Below are 17,395 nucleotides of genomic sequence, written 5' to 3' on the forward strand. Positions count from 1 at the left end.
AATTATTTAGCCATTCTGACAAGTCAATAACAATCTTAAACTTTGTACAGAAATTTCATTAGCGAATCCTATCCTTAAGAGGTAACTTCACATTCCGAAAAGAACCCAGAAATAGCTGGTGCAATTCATTATTAAAAGTGCCATTGTGATTTCTCAGAATTTTTGCAAAATAAGTAATAATTTTCGTTTGTTTCATGTTTTTCTTAAACTAACTAGCACCACTCCAGTACCCAAGAATCCCACTAGTTACGTAAGCAATTTTGTGAATTTTTGTGTCATTTGTTTTTGTTGCAAACTTTTTAGTGCCGAAACTATCTCACTTGTAAATAGGCCTTCGTCAGAGTTTTCAGGCGCAAAAAATTATCAAACAAAATAAAATCATGGCAGGTATTGCTAGAGTTCTACTTGTGTTTGCATCTAGGCAAAATGCTTGATGAAGAAAATCGGAGACTCATTGAGGCTGAGACTGAACATTGGTGTGATGTACTGAAAACGTCGCTTCGCATCACACAATTCCTGACGACACAGAGATTGGCGTTTAGAAGCACGACATATATTCTCTTTAAAGAAAATAATGGCAATTTCTTGAAACTAAGTGAGCACATCCCTACATTTGATATTGTAATGCGAGAGCATCTGTGAAGAGCAAGTTCTTATCAAACCTATATTCACTATCTCAGGAAAGTAATACAAAAAGAATTCATCACTCTATTATCATATGTAATCAGGATTATATATGAAATGAGCCTAAAAACGCAACATACAACTAAATTATTTCATACTGTACTATACACTTGAATCACTTCGAACATATGGCAATTCGTTCAGGCGGAGCCTGATAAAGAAATAATTGTCAAAGAACATTTTCTGAGTTTTATTCCAATTACAGACACTACAGATGGATTTCTAACCAATGTTCTCATCATTTGAAAAATATCAGAAGCCAAGGAAACGAAAGGTGTTCCAATATAAAAGGGAAAAATTTGGAAGTTCAATAAGGAATTAAAGACCTAAACCCCCGAGCATTTTTCGTTCGTTGTGGGTGTCATTCGTTAAACTTTGCCATGAATGATACAGCGGCGTCGTGTCCTACTGCTGTCAACATTTTCAGTACTGTTAAAGTACTTTTCAGTTTCTTTTTTGCATCTTCCTATCTATGGGGTATTTTGAAGAAGCTTTTGTCTCATGTGGCTGTAAAACCTCTCAGTGGTACCCTTTCGGAAAGCCGATCTGATGCCCTGGACCCTCAAAGATGCTACACTGAACAAGAGTGTGATGCTGTTCATGAAGCTAGCGAAGATTCTAAACTAGGTGCCTTTTGAAGAAGCAGCACCACTGGTATTGCAAGAAATATGCAGGAATTCAGACTTTTTTGTTGTGAAGTGCTCTGGTATGTAGTTGTGTTTGAAATCGATAAAGTCAGCAAAGTTTTCCAAATAATTATTACTGTCGATGTTGTTGAAAATGTTGGCAGTTTTTGAAGAAGGTGAGATCAGAAAAGGGCTTTAATAGTATGCTAACGGATGCGAAAATGCTTGCTACCAAACTTGAATCTACCATTTGATAGAAAAAAAAGAAAAATTCGTGCCAGTATAGTGAAGAAGCAATTTGCGTACCAGTCTCTAAGAGACCTAAATCTCTGGTTCACCAGTGGAGATTCACCAGTGGAGATTCATCAGTCTTTCGTTTAATTTTTGTATAACTTGAAAGTGTTCAGAAAATAATATCTTTAGCTCCACGACGCAAAGAATCGTGTTCGCATCTACGTTTGACTGAAGGAAACCAGAAAGCTGAAAGTTGAGTTATCTGGTGCAACCCTTTGTTTAAACCAAGGAAAGCTGCATCTCATGCTGAAGCAGATTTTCAGAAAACGTTTTATTTTACGCATAAATAATAGAAAACCATAGGTTTTGCGTTGGCACGTTGTTTTTCGCTATGCAGTTGTTCTGAAGCGATTGCAACCAATTAAATGTCACTTAGCTGACTTGTATGTCCCTAACAAATCATTCAACAGGGGAAAGTGGAGCTACATTCCGAGCTGCGTCTCGTTTCTAGGGAATTTTCCATATAATTGAAAGGTGGACGCCAGTTAAAAAGACGGAGTGAAAAAGAATGATCCATATGGGATCGAATCCACCAACCTCTTGTCTTCATATATGCACTTAACCGGTAGATAACATTTTTCTTTTTACATTAAAAATTATCTCTGTTAATTTCATATAAAAAGTCCCACAGTGATTTAGGAATCCGGAAGACGGAAAGAAACTCTGAAGACAGCGAGACGCGAACTCCTTTACCATTGTAACACAGCATCTCTACTAATTACGCTACACTGAATTTATTTATTTACGTACGTAAATGCTATTACGTTTCCACTGCGCGTCAGCCTTTATTGCAATATAACATGCTATTAATAGTATCCGGCATCCTCATCCGATCTCAGCCAATGCCCTGCCGGTAGAAAGTACGTATGACAATGTTGGCTAATGAGTCCTGAAAGCGGGGAAGCTGCCGGCAGTACCAGTAAGCACAATGCACGTACAGGCGAAACGTCAGTGTACAAAATGACCAAGCAGCCACATCATTGCATTGTTCTTCGTTCTCTGTAAAACAAAGTTTTAGGCCACGGAACTATATCATTGGTGTAGGTAGAAATGGTAAGGAGAGCCAACTGTTTTTACCGGAGCCAGTACATGTTCGCCAGATGTCCACATCAGGTAATCCGATGATGGATGGTACCTACAGGTACTGTATCTGTCAGTGTCACTGAACCCAATCCGATGCAAATGCTCGTTAGTGGGAATCAATTTATTTACGACTCCGTGCGAAGAAGCCACTGCCATGGAATGAACCAGGAGACTACCACAGTTTCACACTGTCCTTCAGGGAATTCGCGGCGGTAATAGTACTATGGGACTGGGACAGACCGCCCCTCCCAGCGAGCGAGCAAAGAACGAGTCGTAAATACCGGTCTCTGCGGTACATCGGCACCCAAATAGCTCATTTCAAGGTAAGATTCTCTGACGTGGCGTAGTTTAAAACTACGGGTAACAATCAGAATCGTGCGCCAAATGTATTAAGTAGAAGCTGTGGTCTTGATGTCAGAGGTGCCCAAAACCTCCTAAAATACGTTCGGTGGTTCGTCGTATAGTGCAATCTAAATATGTAATGTTTCCATAAATATCGCCCAGACTATTACTGCAAAATTTTTTGCCATTATCGCAGGGAGTGTGAACAACTTGACAAAGTAAAATGTATTACACAATACTTGCGAAATGCGGACTTTTGGGAGAAGTGTAACTTGCAGCCGTTTGTGTTCGAGGAGGGCCTCCTCGATTTTGTCAGTTACATGTTTCCATTTACGTGTCGCCATTTTACACGGCAACGATCAGCGATGACACCCACTGACGCATGGTTCAAAATGGCTCTGAGCACTATGGGACTCAACTGCTGAGGTCATTAGTCCCCTAGAACTCAGAACTAGTTAAACCTAACTAACCTAAGGACATCACAAACATCCATGCCCGAGGCAGGATTCGAACCTGCGACCGTAGCGGTCTTGCGGTTCCAGACTGCAGCGCCTTTAACCGCACGGCCACTTCGGCCGGCTCTGACGCATGCCGGTCTATCCCACGGTACAGCAATATCAACAATGCTCCGAATTTTACTTTCGCCCTCATTCAACCGTGCACCAGAGACTCGACAGTAACCTAGTAACAGCGCGTTTAGCAAGTGAAATTCCTCACTACGGTGGAGAAGAGCATCCACATCGTTGGCATACGCCCTAGCCATCGGAGTCGCACGAGAAATCGTTATTCCACGTTAACTGAAGTGAGAGACGGCGAAGCAGAGGGTCAAGAGCGAGAACAAATGTGAATATGGAAAACGGACTGCCCGGGGCGCTTCCCGACCCCGACTAATTGCGATCGGTGTCTTCAGCTGACCATTAACAAGTATTTTCGCCACAGGCCTCAGTAGTATAACAGAGTATCTGGAACACACCGACCAAATAATTATGAGAAACGCGGTCAAATGCCTTGTTAAAATCCAGAAAAACAAGAACGCAGTGAACAGAAATGTCTGCAACACCATAAATCACTTCCTGGTGTTCCACTTGGAGTTAAAGTCGAGCAGCTAGTATAGGAATCTCGATGCACCCTTCAGTCACGTTCGCCAACAGAGAAGATAATCTGCCTAGTGGTTTCCCTCGCAACAGTTTTATAGTCAAAATTTAGCAAAGTGTGAGGACGAAAAGAATACATCATGACACGGCGAGAGTGTTTTAGTATTAATATTATCCTATACTATTTAAAGGCTGCGGGTGCAGGTCTCCCCCGATATAATCCCGTTTAACACCGTCGTAAAATTCGCATACAGGATGGACCTAAAGTGGACAAAAAACTCGTTAGACCAGGTGATTTACGGGAGACCAGAAATTCAAGGTTCTGATCTTTCCACTTGGGTCTCTATGAGCACCATTGGGAAGGAGTCTCACGTTGTCAGCCGCCGTATATATAGGCTGATTTTTCCCACCGTGTACCAGTTCTAGGGATTGATCGATGAGAGGATATGGAACAAAAAAGGTCAAATGAATTTGTGTCCGGAAATGCATGGTTTCCATGGAAGAGACCATTTATTCAATCACACATCTAATATGCGCTGTACCTTGCAGCCACGGTTACAGTATGCATGGTTTCCTCCTAGAGGGTGGTACTGCTCCTCATACGTCATGCCCTAGCGCCGCCTCCTGCCATAGTAATTGGTAATGCGTCCGATTCACATCTCTTGCTAACTCACCTTGTAGAGCGTTGTACACAGTGGTTCCGTATTCGAATCGAGAGCTTGCCGACGTGGTGTTTACTTACATAAAGGCAAATGGCAATGGACGGTGGGCAGCAAGGTTGTATCAGCAGATCTATCCCCACTGACAACAACCACAGAATTCAAGGCCTGAAGAGTGTTTCGCCGTTTGTATGAGGCAGGGTCGTTTCAGGAAGCAAGAAATCATGAAGAACCTACCCGAAATTTTCGAATACCAGACTTGGAGGAAAATGTGGTTAACACTGTGGAAGGCGACCGCCGTGTCAGTACCAGGCACTCGACCCGCCGGTGCGGGTAAGCCAGATGACCGTGTGGAGCGTTCTCCATGAATACTGTTACTACCCTTTTCACTTACAGCGTGTGCAGGGCTTACTAGCGACAGACTTCCCATATCGGCAGCAGCTCTGTCATTGGTTTCTTCACCAGGCAACCACGTTTTCGAGATTTGTCATCCATCCTATTCAACGATGTGACCACCTTTACGTGGAGTGCTATCTTCAGATTTGATAACAGTCATCTGTGGGATAGCATGCTGAAGCCCCAAGGTTTGGTGACAGTGAATCATCAGCATCGGTAAAGCCTAAATGTTTGGCCGGGATAATTGGTGACCGTATTTTGGGACCGGTTTTCCTTTCATGTCGCCTAAAAGGCCAGAACTACCGGCATACTTTGCTCCCCTGCCAAAAGAAGTGCCACTGATGATTCGAAACGTTATGTGGCTGCTACATGATAGTGCTCCAGCCCACTTCGCCGTTAACATTCGGACGCATCTCAATCGTGCCTTCCCTGGTCGATGGATCGGACAAGGGGTCCAGTTACATGGCCTACTCGTTCAGCGGATCTCAAACCGCGCGATTTCTGGTTATGGTGCCATCTCAAAAGTATCGTGCATGCAGAGCCCATTCGAGATGTGGATACACTGGAGTAGCGTATTCAAGCTGCAGTTGACACCGTTCGGATGCAGCCTGTCTGGCGTTAACGTGTGAGACAGAACATGCGTTGCGGCACATGGAAACCATGTGCAACACATACTGCAACTGTGGCTGCATGGTACAGCGCGTATTAAACCGCAGTCTCGGTAACAATGTGTGATTGAATAAATGGTCCTTATCGTGGAAACCAAGCATTTCCGGACATAAGCTCATTAGACGTTTTTGTTCCGTATGCCCTCATCGATCAATCTCTAGAGTTTGTACACGATGGAAAACAATCATCCTGTAGTTCCGCGTAATACTGGTGGCTGCCGCGTACAATACCGCATTACGCAGTCACTTGGCGGCCTTCAGCAACTGTGAGAGACGTAATGAAGGAGCGATGACGTCGCTGCTAGTGGGGAAGTAGTTGATACAAGGGCGTCAGTTCCGTTTCAAGAAGCGAACGAGGTTCACATTTCACCTATAAACCCTCCATCTGATGCGCTTGAGCTGCAGCGGATTTGCTTTAATGCGTAGAGGGAGTCAACTGATTGTTCGGGTAGAGTACTTAGACGAGTGTAATAAATTTTGTAAGTTTTCCTCGCTCGACCGGCACAGGATGATACTAAACACTGACGAAACTACGGTTGCGCTTAATCTCTGTCCACCAATCCAACGGCGAAGAATAACACACAGCGGAGCGGACCCAACGCTCCAATAAGGTTCTAGCCACATCATCCAGCACGCTATCCTTGAGGTGGCAAACATTCAGCATCCACTGTGGTCGTAACAGTTTTGCGCGTTATCGCCCAAGGTTTACAATGGCCGCCACAGCAACGTGGTCGTAAAAGGAAACGGGTACCACCCCTACTGCAAACATCCCGTCGCATAAACAATAAAAAAAAGTGTGTGGGAAATCTTATGGGACTTAACTGCTAAGGTCATCAGTCCCTAAGCTTACATAATACTTAACCTAAATTATCCTAAGGACAAACACACACACCCATGCCCGAGGGAGGCCTCGAACTTCCGCCGGGACCAGCCCCACAGTCATAAACAATCAGATAAATAAAAAAACCTGTCAGTCCGACTCCAAGATGTGGCGATAAGAAACATGTATCTAACTAACCAAGGTGGAATATTTCTGCTCCCACACGTCACACAATCGCATCGAATGAACCATTCACTTAACTCAGTATAAAAATTATAATGTGGCAACTAATCGCTAGATGATAAAACAATATTAAAATCGCTACCTAACACGAGACACCGAAGAATCTTGCGAAAAGGTAGACAACGTCCTCTTTGTAAAACCGCGAACGCTCCACTGTATGACCCGAACCAGACAGTGCGTATAAACAATCAAAAAGACTACACCATATCTCACTACTAGAATCAAGTATTTCATTATCGGCTATGGGAATATGATGACGAAAGAAAAGAGCGGCATTCGTCAAATTTTCGGGAGCCTCATTAAAAACAGTCTGAAATACAGGAAGAGAATCTGGTGAATAAATCTTCTTCTAAAAGTACAATATCAGCACAGGAATCGTAATTAAACTAACGCAACGAAGCCAAACGCAGATCTGATTCAATTCTATTAACATTTATTACAATAAAGCTGTGTGCTTCAGTCTTCAATCTGAATAAGACCAGGTTGAAGCGGCAAAAAGAAGCCCAACGTAGTACTCCGACATTCACAGTCCATCGCTGCATCAATCGACAAATGTGAGGAAACTAGTGCCACATTCTGCGGAACCGTTACGCTGTTGTTTTTTCTTTGCAAGCGCACGATCTACGTCATTTACGTCGGCCGTGTGGTAGGCAAGTTATCCACCGCCGCTGGCGAGGTAGGAGGATAGTTCGCTGCATCCGAGTCACTCATTGACGGCTCTGAATCGGAAGCTGTCGGCACACGAGGACCCCCTAGCGAAAGCGAGCGACCCACGTCAACAAGACAAGAAGACAAGGGAGGCAAATCATGTGAAGCTCTGCTTCCCCCCCCCCCCCCCACCCCGCCCCTTTCGCCTCCCGTGTGCGGCCTCTCTAAGAGCGAGAAAATAGAGTAGGCTACTAGACAACGAACAGCTGGGAGCTGTGACAAGACAGCAAGTGTTCCGGCCTTGGAGAAATTCAGAAGGAACATCTGCAGAAATCGAAACAGCAATGTCCTGACTCCATCCCTACTACCCAGAGAATTAGTATATGTACGGAGTTCGTAGAAGAGGGAGGGGAGAGGGGGGGGGGGGGCAGGACTGAGGGAACGTCGTCAGACGTATCAGTGTACGGCGCCTATTATTTTGCATAACATAAACATTCGTGCGATGAGTCGTTACATCAAAAGCCATCTTAGGTCGTGACGGTGGAAAATTAACCGCAGTGAAATTCAAATCCATCCGGTGGGCGTCATTAGCAGAACATTGTCCAGTCACTGATTCGCGGTCAGTCATCGTTGGCTTGCGTCAGTGTTCAAGAGCAGATCGCAAAACAAAAACCCTTCTCAAACACTCTCGTTACACAAAAAGCACGTCCACACCCGCCCGCTGTATGTATCCATTAATTAGCTACATGTAAATGAGACGGGATACCTTGTTTTAACTGTATTTCTGCGGAACGCACCCCGCTGCAGCACTGAAGTCTGTACTGGCTGACCACTGTTCTTGGTTGGTTGGTTGGTTGGTTTGGGGGAAGAGACCAAACAGCGAGGTCATCGGTCTCATCGGATTAGGGAAGGACGGGGAAGGAAGTCGGCCGTGCCCTTTCAGAGGAACCATCCCGGCATTTGCCTGGAGCGATTTAGGAAAATCACGGAAAACCTAAATCAAGATGGCCGTCGCGGGATTGAACCGTCGTCCTCCCGAATGCGAGTCCAGTGTGCTAACCACTGCGCCACCTCGCTCGGTGACCACTGTTCTAGTCGAATGTTTTTAAGTTGTCCATCCTCAAGCAAGTCGCCTTTGAGGGAAACATTATCTACCTCAGCAGGAAGATTGAACACACGAACATTCGTGCACTGAACCTCAGTGTTCACAGGGGGGACTGAATTGAGTCACCTCTGACGGAAAAGAGCCTGGAGCCCTGTTTGAGCAGTAATATTTCTGCTTGTGAGGGATTCACAAATACAACAAAGAGAACATACAGTTCCGTGTCAAAATACGCTGTCTGTATATGATCCGAAGTCAAAACAAAAGCATCTACCAGTCATGGATTTCCAGAGAACTGCCCTGCACATGGCGGGTCGACGTACCAAAAGAAGAACTCACTGTACCTTTACGTGAAATAGACATTCATGCCGGGGAAAATATAAGCGATCAGTGCCGCTACTAAGAGCACACTTCAACGAACACGAAGACGTATTCGGCGTAGAACGTACGCACACAACGCACAAAACGTCACGTAAATGCCAACCTTTGCAATACCCGTAGCGCTGTGACGGAGCAGAAGTAAACAAGGTCCTGCCCGTACGGCTTCGCAAGTGGATCTGCGTTAGACCAGATGCAAAATATAACTTCTACTGTCTTCAAATCGTGCAAATGGCTCTGAGCACTATGGGACTTACGATCTGAGGTCATGAGTCCCCTAGAACTTAGAGCTGCTTAATCTTAACTAAACCAAGGACATCACACACATCCATGCCCGAGGCAGTATTCGAACCTGCGACCGCAGCGGTCGTGCGGTTCCAGACTGAAGCGCCTAGAACCGCTCGGCCACACCGGCCGGCCACTTCTACTGTCTTCTGTGTACTGCTTCAGTGAACTTGTCTAAGTATGTGTGTAAGTCTGTAGTTTTTCTTTTGGTCTATATGCCATTTACGTGAGTGGGACGAGATATATTTCTGAAAATTTTTCGTTCTTCCTTTGCAGTTTCATCAGTTTTTGAATGGCCTCCTAGAGAGACAGCTTCTGATACGTATACTGCTTCATGCACTGTCTTGTAACGACAAAGATTCGCATTACGTATAATTTGTTTCTGCAGTGATTCCACGTTATTCTGTACGCTTTATGGAGTTTGGTAGCTCTTTCTTAATTTGTTTTACCGTCTACTACAGAGGGCACTACGATTTCTCGGAGATATTTAGAAGACAACATACGTAAAACTGTCCCATATTTCGTTTGTTCTGATACTTTTATGTAAATTTTTCATCAAATGAGTCTTCTCATGTGATATGTGAAGGCCTATTTCGTATAACTTCGTGTGGTACTCAGTTTCCTCACTAGTTTTAGTGAGGACAGCCAGGTCGTCAGCAGAACCTTGGCGTTTCACTTTGATACTCTGTGACTACTATTGTGTGGGGTCTCATTTGTCTCCTCCTGGTACATGTTGTTGATTTTGGAGCTTGGTCCTCCGAAGGTTAACACACTGGATAGGGCGAGGTTCAAAACCTCATGTGATACAGAAAGTTTAAAGTTTGCCCGTTCTAAACACTAATCGCGCGTGCTCTGCGCCTGATATATGAAGTTGCACGGCGCTTTGGACTCACCCGCTATCCGGCCGTAGCGCTGGAACATCCTCTCGACGTCGGTCTTGGAGCACTGGAAGGTGTTGAGGTTTCCCACGAAGACCCGCGAGTTGACAGCCTGCGGGTCCTGCGAGTTGGTCTGGTTGCCCACCTTGCTCATCTTCATAGCCCGCTCAGCGAAGGTGGTCTGCAAACAAGAAATTGGGGAACCTGTGAAATACGTGAATAGCTCAACACGTATAACTCACATAATAGAGCAAGAAATTACAGAATCTTGTTCACCTGATGAAATAATATCTTCACTCAAAACAACCCTCATAACGTCATATTCTGACAAAACAGCAGAATGGAGACAATATCACGGGAAAAAACGTGGTTTGTTGAAAAGCGAAGCCGTGCACACGGCAACAGCGATGTGTTGCTGACAACATAATTTTATTTTCGGGTTTATTCGAACACCGTCATCATTAATAGATGCTGCAGTTAAGCGCTGTAATGATAGTAGACATGTTGGTGCATCTCCCAATTTGGTAAGAACCTACATATTTACGACTGATAAACAACATTTTTAATTTTGAGGGTTAGAGGCAGTTGGTAATTTTGATTATGGACATCGATGGCTTCGGATTCTGTAAATTACTGTCCATCAAGTTTGTTTTGGGAGCTAGGTTTCCAACATCACATCCAGCATGAATAACGGATATAACGGAATGCAACTTGTCAAATGAACAAACATACAGACAATAGAGTCAAAATGGTTCAAATGGCTCTGAGCACTATGGGTCTTAACATCTGAGGTCATTAGTCCCCTATACTTAAAACTACTTAAACCTAACTAACCTAAGGACATCACACACGTCCATGCCCGACGCAGGATTCGAAACTGCGATCGTAGCAGCAGCGCGGTTCCGGACTGAAACGCCTAGAATCACTCGGGCACAACGGCCGGCCAACAGAGTCAACTGGGACGGTTTTCCGAATGCATGTTGTCAAACTCCTTAGATTTGGTCTGCGATATGTTCGTGCTTTTGAGGATTCTTTACTTTTGTCTGTTAACAAAAAAAATGGCTCTGAGCACTATGGGAATTAACATCTGAGGTCATCAGTGCCCTAGAACTTAGAACTAGTTAAACATAACCTAAGGACATCACACACATCCATGTCCGAGGCTGGATTCGAACCTGAGACCGTAGCCGTCGCGCGGCTCCAGACTGTAGCGCCTGGAACCGCTCAGCCACACCGGCCGGCCTGTGTGTTAACAGCACATTGTATTTTTGCGTATTGTTTCCTGAGGATGTATCCTATTAAATTTCTTAGGCATCACATTTAGTTGGACGACTGCAACGCCGTAAACCTTGCAAACGTTCATAGAATACAAAATTCACCAATTCAACTTGTTCAAGTAAGTTGCGTACCGCTAGTTGCGACTGCATGACTCAGGTATAGTACAATGTCGTCAGTACTAAAATATGATCTTTGGGCGACTATCATATGAGTAACTCATGAATCGAAATCCCGTGTGTAAACTAGCTTCAAGTCTGTTTCTTTTCTTTTTTTTCACATGTGAATCTTTGCGTTAAGTACTTTAACCTTGTAAAATGTGTGAAATCAGGTTTAAAGTTCGTTGGAAGTAGATAAGTGCCCTCAGTATCTGACGCTGGATGTGCACGATCAGGGTAGTGCGCTCTCTGTTTTAACAGAGGCACTTTTCTCGCCCATCTTAGTCTTCATGATGTGAGGGCTCCTGCACTACGTATCGTACAGAAGTGTACCTTTGTAGGTGCATTGGGTGGTGCGTGTCGGCAGCGCCTGCAAAACGTGTTGCGAATATAGCAATCAGTAATGAAGTATTAAATTAAAATTCCAGGAGTGATTCTGAAGTTTTACTACACGAACAGCGAAAACTGTTGTAAGTGACACTTTTCCTTCAATTTTTTGTGGGGAGCGTTAGACATAAAAAGTTTCGAAAACGTTTGAAATTATGTGTAAAATTGGTTAAGCCTTTAATAAGAAGATTTTGATATCAATTTAAATTATTTATTTATTTATACAAAACTGACGATTCGCCCCAGCTCCACACGGATAGCACTAAATACCTAGGGTCGGGCGACTTCTCTCGAATAGCCTTAGTTTTCTAGGAGAGACCCCTGCTTAGAGTTACAATAAAAATTTGGAAAACAGCGTTACGTAATTAAATAACGTCACTTTCAGGTAACTTAAACTATTTTAGCAGCACATTCCAGGAAAGTGTATGAACGTTGTATGTTCCATATGGCGTTTAGAGTGGCATCTCAAGCCAGTGATAGGAACTGCGAGCCACAACGCCGGTCGGTCCACTCGCGTGTAGCACCACACAGGCTCGAGCTTCATTCTACGAGTGGCACGTTCCTGTAATCCCCAGCGCATCATCACTATGCAGCGCACTCGTTGGTGCAGTAGGTAGAGTGGATTCTCTGCCACGAAACAGTGGCGTGTAGCACACACCAACACGCAACATCAGTACGAAGCACCGTCCGTCACACAACATCGGTAATAGGCACCCCATGTCACACACTATCGGCATGGAGCGACCTCTGCCACGCAGCATGTTCTGAAACACTCTCTGCCCTCCAACATTGGTACAAAGCACCCTACGCCACCTTACATTGGTACAAAGCACGCCGTCACGCAACACTGATGAAAGCATCCTGCCATGTGACTTTGGTACGAAGCGCCATTCGCATTGTGACTTTGGTACGAAATGCCCTCTGCCACATAGCATCGGTACGAAACTCCGTCTGTCACACAACATCGGTACGAAATAGCCGCTGCCATGCAACAGCAGCGCGGATGCGGCTTACTGCAATCCCGAGGAGTTCTGCAAGTGATCATTAGAGGATGATAATGGCATCGTTTGCACAGGGGACTTCAATCCATCATAGTTATGCCACTTTGCCACATTATTTATAAAATACGATGTCCACTCTCACTAATGTGACCATCTCTCAAAGGCTGACTAACCACCTTTTCCAGTGCGAACCGCTGCGAAACATGCAAGAAGTGAGTCAACCAGTTTCTCGGTCTTGCCGACAGGGGTGTGGAGCCAAGCTGACTGCAGTGACGTGGTCAGCTACACCATGGTGCGAACACTTCGATCGAGGTGGCATTGGGTTTAAATACGGCACTTTGACAGACAGAGGGCTACGGTAAACTCATCCTGTTGCTATAGCAACCACGCACGTACACTGCGAACTGTATGGCACTTTCCATTGTGCTGCTGGTAATGCAATCGTACCGAAGAAGAATAAACCGGATGTAGTGGTCAACATGATCCTCATGGACAGATGTAAGCTCTTCGTGATCCAATGTAACTCACAGATTGACCAGATTATCCAGGGAATGCTACGAGGCTGGTTCTGGCGGAAGTTCGAGTCCTCCCTCGGGCATGGGTGTGTTTGTCCTTAGGATAATTTAGGTTAAGTACTGTGTAAGCTTAGGGACTGATGACCTAAGCAGTTAAGTCCCATAAGATTTCACACACATTTGAAATTTTTTTTAGAATGTCACGAAAACAATCCTCAGACCATAATGATCCCCCCTGCGGCCTGGACCCTTCCTATGACTGTTCTACTGTGTTTGATTTCAGACGTTTCACTCCGTACGCCCCAACAGCCACGTTTCCGATGGGGCATAACATGTGATTTATGTGAAAAGGCGATTTGGCGCCAGACAGTGGACGTCCAACTGCTGTACTGGCGTGCTAATTCCAGCTTTCAGCAGTCAGAACTGATGCATGAACTAGAAGCTTGTTATGGAGGTTCATACGCAGCGATATTCACTGAATGGTCGTTGAGAAGACACTGCCAGTAGCCGCTTGTTTCGTCTGGGCGGCCGGTTGTTCAAAAGTTACAAAACTATTCGCTCGTACACATCTTTGCATGCGTCCTTCGCCCCTGCCGTCTACTGTCTGTCGGTTTCGGCACCGGTTTTGGACTGCGCCATTCTGCCATACACTGCATGTATTAACCAAGGAGCACGCAAACAGTTTACGAGCTTAGCCGTTGCGGAAATTCTTCCACTCATGGCCCCAAATCTAATGGCCAGTCCCTTCTGGACGTCAGACAAATCGCTCCAATTCCGCATGCGACAATGACTGCTCTGTATCCCGGGTCCCGCCCACCAACTTTCCCTCCATTGCTAGTGCTGCTGCCTGCCATCCGTGAGTGATTGTTGCACGTTGAAGTCGAACATAAGCGGTGGTCATACTAATGTGACTGGACCGTGTATACACGCAAGCCTTCCTCGTAAATCAGTTTGTCTGTGAAAAACTGTGAAAATGTTCCTGAGGTCAGGCTGAAACCGTGACATGTGTAGTCCCTTTGTCGGAGGATCATCCGCAACTGAGTATTATACCAGAGGCTGATGCTCTGCGCTCATTGGTAGCTCACCGCGTCTTGTTCTCGTCCACTGCGGCGCTTGATATCACAGCGCCAAGTTGACACACGTGACGATGGGCGTATAAGAGCCCGAAACCGGTCTTGTGTTAGATAGAACCTTAGAACTGTAGCGGTATTTTCAACCTCTGGCAGTTTGTATGTATATAGGTACAAGAAGAAACGGTTGCACGTAAAAGACAATGGAAGAATACGAAGAAGAATACATTTATAGAAAATAGGAGATACTGAAAAATCTCGTTTTTGCTGTCCTGGAAACCGTTAGATAGGGAGCTTGGAACTGGCTCAGATTATGCACATGACCGGATGACTGTTTCAGCCATTTAGTACAATAGATAAAATTAAGTGATTTGAATAGCGTTCGCGCTCTACGAAGTATCTACATATTCTAGCTGTGGCCAAGTGGTTCTAGGCGCTTCAGTCCGGAACCGCGCTGCTACGACGGTCGCAGGTTCGAATCCTGCCTCGGGCATGGATGTGGGTGATGTTCTTAGGTTAGTTATTTTTAGGTAGTTCTAAGTCTAGGGGACTGATGACCTCAGATGTGAAGTCCCATAGCATTCAGAACCATCTAAACCATCATCATTGATTTTAAACTGCTTGTATTTCAAACCACTGACTGTTTTCTTCTGTTGTGGCTTCTTCGGCACATAGTGTTGGGCTAAGTGAGCCGAAACATTAATAAGACAACTTACCTTAATACACTGATGGAAAAAATTGCATTCATGCACGTTAAATCCTATATATGTATGTACTGATGGAAAAATAATCAAAACACCAAAATATAATTTATGTAGAATAACGAAATTTCGAGAATGTATTTGCCTACGTAACGTATTTAAGTGATTACCAATGCAAGATCACAGGTTAATGTAAGCGCAAGATAAGCCATTGGAAATGTGAAACTCTGGTATATAATTAAGCGGTGTAACCGGCAGAAAATTGAATGCAAACATGCAGACGTGCATGCATCGTGTTGCACAGGTGCTGGATGTCATTCTGGGGGATGAAATTCCATGCCTGTTCCGCTTGGCCGGTCAATAGAGAGATGATTAATGCTGTTTGTGGATGACGCCAGAGTTGTCGTCCGTTTATGTCCTATATCTTCTAGATTGGAGATAGAAGTGGTGTTCGAGCAGGCCAAGGCAACATGACGACATTCTGTAGAGCATTTTGGGCTACAACACAGATATGTAGGCGAGCGTTATCCTGTTGGAAAACACGTCATCGAATGCTGTTCGTGAAGGGCAGCACAAAAGGTATAATCACCAGGCTGACGTACAATTTTGCAGTCAGAGTGTGCGGGATAACAACGAGAGTGATCCTGCTGTGATGCGAAATTGCGGAATGCTGGACGTTTGCCACGCCGGACATTTGCCACGCCGGACATTTGCCACGCCGGACATTGCCACACTTGCCCCTTCGCCAGATAGCTTGAGTAGCGATCCCACATGTAAGCGACGCTCTTCCTCGTACTTATTGTGTCCTCTTTCAAACCGCCGTCTCCACATCTTACTCGATACAACCAGTACGAAAGGACCTTCTTCTTCCACATCTTGGCGAAATACAAAACTTCTTTTCCGAAATCGAAATATTTATAACTTTTGGGAAACGAAAGCAATACCGACGACTATGTCAGTATGTAATTAGTTCTGCCAAGTATAAATATAGATCCCTCTGTCTGTACGGTAGCTTCCTTTCACGCTTACTGATTGCAATAGAAACAGTCCATCGCCATGGGGGCAACAGGAAAGGAACGATGTAAAGAGAATGCGAATGTACGCTAATCATTTCTTTTTGGTCACTGCATTTGTGCCTACTTTAATTACTGCAGCTACATGCCCAAAAGACAATAAGGAAAGAAGAAATGGGTATGTGAATGTCTGAAAGGAAGCTCGACATACTCCATATTAATTTACTCTCTAAAATCCGAGCCGCGCGGGATTAGCCGAGCGGTCTGAGGCGCTGAAGTCATGGACTGTGCGGCAGGTCCCGGCGGAGGCTCGAGTCCCTCCCTCGGGCATGGGTGTGTGTGTTTGTCCTTAGAATAATTTAGGTTAAATAGTGTGTAAGCTTAGGGACTGATGACCTTAGCAGTTAAGTCCCATAAGATTTCACACACATTTGAAATTTTTTTTCTAAAATCCGATATCCCTTGCGGAGACACATTAGTTAATAAAGTGTAGCGGGACAATGTTCAGAACATGACTGAAAATACGTTGACTAAATGGAGATAAGAACATCTACGATTGACATGTCATCTAAAGTCGACGTACAATTTTAAAATGTTAGAAATGAGGAAATGAAGTAATACAGAATGCTATGCTTGCAACGTATGTTGTTGTGCTACATTGTTTAGCTCTGGTATTAGAGGGTCACAGAGAAAGCATCTTAGGTTTTGGAGAGAAAAGCCGTAATTGTAATGATCTGCACTACAGCAGAAACAAGAAGCACAACTTAAGGAAAAATAATGTAATGTGTGTTCTAGCTCACAAGCGACATTAAAGCAGACAGTTCCTGTGGCTTAGTATGGGCTGAGGTTATATTCGACAACCGGAATAAATTAGTAACTGGCTGCTTTTACCGACCCCCGGTCACAGATGAAACAGTTCAAAAAATGGTTCAAATGGCTCTGAGCACTATGGGACTTAACTGCTGTGGTCATCAGTCCCCTAGAACTACTTAAACCTAACTAACCTAAGGACATCACACACATCCATGCCCGAGGCAGGATTCGAACCTGCGACCGTAGCAGTCGCGCGGTTCCG

General features: G+C 44.7%; 1 protein-coding gene across 1 annotated transcript in view; it reads right to left on the reverse strand.

The window, feature by feature from the left end:
* Positions 1-17,395, reverse strand: part of LOC124613093 (RNA-binding protein Raly-like) — a 1,050,615-nt gene that overhangs the window by 756,330 nt on the left and 276,890 nt on the right. The window contains exon 2 of the mRNA XM_047141685.1: positions 10,216-10,381. Coding sequence (XP_046997641.1) covers positions 10,216-10,360 — 145 coding nt within the window. The 5' untranslated portion in view covers positions 10,361-10,381. The remainder of the gene's footprint in view (positions 1-10,215; positions 10,382-17,395) is intronic.

This window comes from Schistocerca americana, chromosome 4, assembly GCF_021461395.2.
Source record: "Schistocerca americana isolate TAMUIC-IGC-003095 chromosome 4, iqSchAmer2.1, whole genome shotgun sequence".
NCBI lineage: Eukaryota > Metazoa > Arthropoda > Insecta > Orthoptera > Acrididae > Schistocerca > Schistocerca americana.